This window comes from Stomoxys calcitrans, chromosome 2, assembly GCF_963082655.1.
Source record: "Stomoxys calcitrans chromosome 2, idStoCalc2.1, whole genome shotgun sequence".
NCBI lineage: Eukaryota > Metazoa > Arthropoda > Insecta > Diptera > Muscidae > Stomoxys > Stomoxys calcitrans.
The window spans coordinates 43,995,140-44,001,139 of record NC_081553.1 but is presented as its reverse complement, the minus strand read 5'-3'; the positions used below and the strand labels follow the sequence as shown (position 1 = coordinate 44,001,139).

Sequence of the window (6,000 nt, the reverse complement as noted above, 5' to 3'; positions counted from 1 at the left end):
CCACAGGAAACAGTCTAAAGGCGTCAAATGGAACTACCGAGGCGGCTAACAGACTGGACCATTTTGTGAGATAACACGTTCTCCAAACTTGTCTTCCAATTAATTGATTAAGACATTGGCTTTGTGGATTGTGGCGCCGTCCTGTTGGAAGAACCTGTGTTCTCCAAGTCCATATCATCCAATTGGGGCCAAAAATATTCTGTTATCATTGAACGGTAGCGATTCCTATTCACAGTAACGTGTCAGTCTTGATCATCACGGACGAAGTACGGCCCAATGAAGCCGCCGGCCCATAAACCGCACCAAATCGTAATTTTTTCGGTGACTCATCGAGTACGTGTGGATTACTGTCATATTTTGCTTATTGAAGAAGCCATTCAGCCAGAAATGAGCCTCATCGCTGAAGATGATTTTTCAATAAAAGTCCGTATCATATGCCAGTTGTTGCTCAGCTCAATTCACGAAAATACGACGCATACATATACATTCATCATGAAGAGAAATATCAAAAGAGCGGCAAAAAACATGGCATCATTTGCTGTTCCTATCGACCTACTTTTGTAGCGTCCCTGAAAAAAAAAACCGGTATAACGATGCCACCGCCGTAATTACAATTGCTTTTAACATTCTTTATTGAGCTCCATAGTTGGGTTTCGCCATACGTAAATCATGCCATCCGAGCTTAATATGATGAGTTTTGACACTTCAGCAAAGATAACTGTGTTCTAGACTCCTCAAAAAACTCTAAACGGCTTTATCGGTATTTTGGGCTGAAAAAGGTTCTTTCGAGCATCTTGGTCATGAAAATCGTGGACCGGTAGAAGCTGGCGAACGGTTTCCACACTACATGCTTTTCCAAGTCTTTCTTTAACTTCGTTGCATAGCTTTGGGGCTTTGAATAAGAACTGTGTTGCTAATGGAGCTTTATCAAGTATAGTCCGATTCGGACCCTAAATGAATGCAGAACATTGTAGAATTCATTGTGCAATATTTCAGTTCATTCGGATAAAAATTGCACCTTGTAGGGGCTCAAGAAGCAAAACCTGGAGATAGGTTTATATGGGAGCATGAGAGAAGTCGTTGTACAAAATCGGATGAGAATTGTATCCTCTAGAGGTTCTAGAAGTCAAGATCCCAGATCGGTTTATATCGCATATATAACAAGGTTATATACCGATTTGCGCCATACTAAGCACTGTTATTGGAAGTCATATCAGAACACCTCATGTAAAATTTGATGAAAATTGCGCCTTCTATTGGCTCAAGAGGTCAGCTATATGACAGCTATATCAGGTAATGAACCGATTTAAACCATACTTAGCACAGTTGTTAGAAGTCATAACAAAATACTTCATGCAAAATTTCAGTCTAATAGGATAAGAATCGCGCCCTCTAGAGGCTCAAGAAGTCAAGATCCCAGATCGCTTTATATGACAGCTATATCAGGTAATGAACCGATTTGAACCATACTTAGCGCAGTTGTTGGAAGTCATAACAAAATACTTCATGCAAAATTTCAGTCTAATAGGATAAGAATCGCGCCCTCTAGAGGCTCAAGAAGTCAAGATCCCAGATCGCTTTATATGACAGCTATATCAGGTAATGAACCGATTTGAACCATACTTAGCGCAGTTGTTGGAAGTGATGCGAAAACACCACGAGTATAATTACAGCCAAATCGGATAAGAAGTGCGCTGACTAGAGTCAAGAAGAAGTCAAGACCCAAGATCGGTTTATATGGCAGCTATATCAGGTTATAAAACGATTTGAACCATACTTAACACAGTCGTTTGAAATGAGTATCAAAACACCATGTGCAAATTTTTTGTCAATTCGGAAGAGAAATGCGCCCTCTAGAGGCTTAAGGAGGGCACCGTAGCGCAGAGGTTAGCATGTCCGCCTCTGACGCTGAACGTCTGGGTTCGAGTTCTGGCGAGACCATCAGAAAAGATTTTCAGCGGTGGTTTTCCCCTCCTAATGCTGGCAACATTTGTGAGGTACTATGCCATGTACAACTTCTCTCCAAAGAGGTGTCGCCCTGCGGCACGCCGTTCGGACTCGGCCATAAAAAAGAAGGCCCCTTTTCATTGAGCTTTAACTTGAATCGGACTGCACTCATTGATATGTGAGAAGTTTGCCCCAGTTCCTTAGTGGAATGTTCATGGTCAAAATATGCAATTTGCATATCAAAAAAAATTACCGATAATTCCAACCCTAATAAGAAGTATTTGTGCACAATTTCAAGCCGCTAGCTTAACTCCTTCGACAATTAGTGTGCTTTCGACAGACAGACGGACGGACGGACATGGCTAGATCGACTTTAAATGTCACGACATTCACTAAAATATATACTTTACGAGGTCTTAGACGCATATTTCGAAGTGTTACAAACGCAATGACTAGATAAGTAGACCCCCATCCTGTGGTGGTGGGTATAGAAATACAGTTGAAACTGAGCAATGAAACGATACATTGAAATGACTGCATCAAATAAGCTGTGACATTGCTTTTTATACCCACCGCCATAGGATAGGTGTAACACCTCGAAATATTCGTCTTAGGTATATATATTCTTGATCCCCTCGATGTTCTGAGTCGATCTAGCCAAGCCCGTCCGTTCGTCTGTTGAAATCACGATAGCGGTCGAACATGTAAAGCTAGCTGCTTGAAATTTTGCACAGATTCTTAATATTGATGTAGGTCGTTAGGGATTGCAAATGGGCCATATCGGCTCAGATTTAAATATAGCTCCCATATAAACCGATCTCCCGATTGGACTTATTGAGCCCCTGGAATCCGCAATTTAAGTCCAATTTGGCTAAAATTTTCTGAAAATTTCTGTTATAACTTCCAACAACTGTGTTAAGTACGATCTAAATCGGTCTGTAACCTTATATAGCTCCCATAGAAACCGATCTTTCGATTTGACTTCTTGAAATTTTGCTCGCAGTGTTCTGTTATGACTTTTAACAACTATGCTTAGTACGGCCCAAATCGGTCTATAACCTGATATAGCTCCCATATTTAGGCAGAATCCATGGTGGTGGGTTCCCAAGATACGACCCGGCCAAACTTAGCAAGTTTTTACTAGTTTTTGGGTGTAATAATCATTGATAATAGCACAACGTCTCTAATGGCCATTTTCAACAGTTTACCTTCTCATTTCAAAGTTATGGAAATTGGAATTAGAAAGTAGGCATACACTGCATAACATAAGGTGTGACCCACACACAGTATACTTGTAGGCTAGTGTTATTACAAGGGATTTTTATGAACATATCTCCTCCAATATGTTATCTCTATTCGTTTATTATGAAATAATGCTACATATTTGTAAACATCATAGGATTTTTTTGCATGTGTAACATCTACTACATGTGCTAGTATGAAAAGTCATGCTTATCAATGTAGGAACAATGCGTAAATCACCCTCTGTATTAGATGTGCCAGGAGTGAGGTTTTTCTTATCATCGTTAAAAGAAAAACATTCTCATAATAATTATGAACTTGAACATGTAATTTGTGCATATAAAACTTAATGCAGTCACATAAACTGAATTTATTCAATAAGTATTTCTAACTCGAAGTGGAAACAAGTATTGAACAACTAGAAAAGGGGAAACATGCAATTAGTACTGGCAAATATTGCTATAGTCCTGATCATAATGGCAGGATCTAGCCGGGGAGTGGAGGTAAGTATAGTAAAGAGTTAAAAAAAAATCCTTTCTTAACAAATTACTACAAAAAGGATAAAATCTCTTAGAGCAATATAGTTCTAATGCCGGAAGCGCGTTTCGAAACACCCTCCAAAGTTGAAAATTACATTCTACAACATCAACGTCAATTTGAAGATCACATTAGGGGTATGGATCGAGATTTAAATGATGTTCGCAGCAAATACGAAATGCGTTTGGAAGTGATTCAATTCTACAGCACCGTGGTAGATGTTAAACTGGATGACCTACAGGATCGTTTTGACCCCATGGAAATGTTGGGCGGCATCCATGATTATTGTGTGCAAAAATATCGTGCCAAAATTCCTGCAGAGGGTGTAATGCAGGAGACCCTTAAGACTTGCATCAGCAAGGCCAAGCAATCATTTGTTCCCCTACTGAATAGTGCAGAGAATACTTTGAGAAATATTAAAAATCATTTCAACAATCAATTTATCAATTCCATGAAGGAATGCAAAAAGAGGCATGAGAAAAATGAGACGAAATATCACAGTTGTGCTGCCGAAGGGGTAAATTAAAAATTCTTTCTACATGAATGCTTAATGGAAAAAATTCCTTTTTCAGATTAAGAAAACCTCCACCTTTTTCACCTCCAATACCAATATCTTCCTCAGCCAGATGACCATTGCCGAATGTAGTGCCAATACTAAAATCGATGAAGCTTTCGATTGTTACTCCACCAATGTTTATCAGACTTTCACTTCGATCGGTGAAGTTACGGGTTTAATAGAGAATTGTGTGGCTGGCCACGAAGTTTGTCCTCCCTGTGCAAATGAAGATCCCAATTCGATTAAGGGTCGCTGCCCTTATCAAATGGCTTGGCATTTGGCCGATGATGATTTGACTGGTGAGAAAATTGTCAACCCCTTTAAGGGTGTGAATAATACTACACCTTGTCTTCAGATAAATTTTATAATTAAAGATTTGGATATTGAAAAGGTAGCATTGGTGTAGAGCATTAAATCTTTTCCTAATTAATGTAAATGTATGAGCTAAGGTATATGGGTATGTAAATATATGTTTTAACACATTTTTCACATAGTTTTAGTAAAAAATATCTAGTTAAATTATATTTCCTTTCTGTTGTTGTTTTGTAAGAATTTTGTAATATAAGCTACAGCTACACCAATTAAAAATATTTTCATCATTACTACACAACAGCAAGATCTACTGAGAATGCAGCATACAGAAACAAGTAAAAAGGCGTTAAGTTCGGCCGGGCCGAACTTTGGATACCCACCACCTCGGGTATATATGTAAACCACCTTTCGTCAAAATACGGTGAAAAATGCATACTTTATGCCCCATAGCGGCTATATCGAAATATGTTCCGATTTGGACCAAATACTAATAAGTACAAGACATTGTTCAATTGTGTATAATAAAATATTGGTCTTTTAAGTAGCTATATCTAAAAATAAACCGATTTGAACCATGTACTACACGGATGTCGAAACGCTTAGCATAAGTCACCGAGTAAAATTTGAGTGAAATCGTATTATAAATGCGAGACTATAAATCGAGATATCGGTCTATATGGCGGATCTGGACGGATCTGGGTCAAATTTGAAAATGAGGTCGAAGGGCCTAACACAACTCACCGTCCCAAATTTCGGCGTCATCGGACAATAAATGCGCCTTTTATGACCCCAAAACCTTAGATCAAGAGATCGGGCTATATGGCAGCTATATCCAAATCTGAACCGATCTGTGCCATATTGCAGAAGTATGTCGAGGTGCTTAATTTAACCCACTGTTCCCAACTTCGGCCACATCGGACAATAAATGCGCCTTTTATGGGCCCAAAACCTTTAATAGAGAGATCGGTCTATATGGCAGCTATATCCAAATCTGGACCGATCTGGGCCAAATTGACAAAGGATGTCGAAGGGCTTAGCACAACTAAATGTCCCAAATTTTAGCAAAATCGAGTAATAAATGTGGCTTTTATGGGCCTAAACCCCTAAATCAGGATATCGGTATATATGGCAGCTATATCCAAATCTGGACCGATCTGGCCCAAATTAACGAAGGATGTCGAGGGGGCTAACACAACTCACTGTCCCAAATTTCTGCAAAATCGGATAAAATATGTGGCTTTAATGGGCCTAAGACCCTAAATCGGAGGATCGCTCTATATGGCAGCTATATCCAAATCTGGACCGATCTGGGCCAAATTGACGAAGGATGTCGACAAGCCTAACACAACTCACTGTCCCAAATTTCAGCATAATCGGATAAAATATGTGGCTTTAATGCGCCTAAG

The 6,000-nt window shown here is 39.3% G+C and overlaps 1 protein-coding gene across 2 annotated transcripts; it reads left to right on the top strand.

The window, feature by feature from the left end:
* The first annotated feature begins 3,537 nt into the window (after window positions 1–3,537).
* On the top strand, window positions 3,538–4,735 carry LOC106093045 (uncharacterized). Of its 2 annotated transcripts, none has more exons than XM_013260019.2 (3): window positions 3,538–3,692; window positions 3,764–4,243; window positions 4,299–4,735. In XM_013260019.2, the coding sequence occupies exons 1-3, from the start codon at window positions 3,624–3,626 to the stop codon at window positions 4,686–4,688; spliced, it is 939 nt and encodes a 312-aa protein (XP_013115473.2). In that variant the 5' UTR covers window positions 3,538–3,623; the 3' UTR covers window positions 4,689–4,735. The 2 variants fall into 2 exon arrangements, with proteins under 2 accessions (XP_013115473.2, XP_059219276.1); XM_059363293.1 differs by having other exon boundaries at window positions 3,749–4,243.
* The last annotated feature ends 1,265 nt before the right edge of the window (window positions 4,736–6,000 follow it).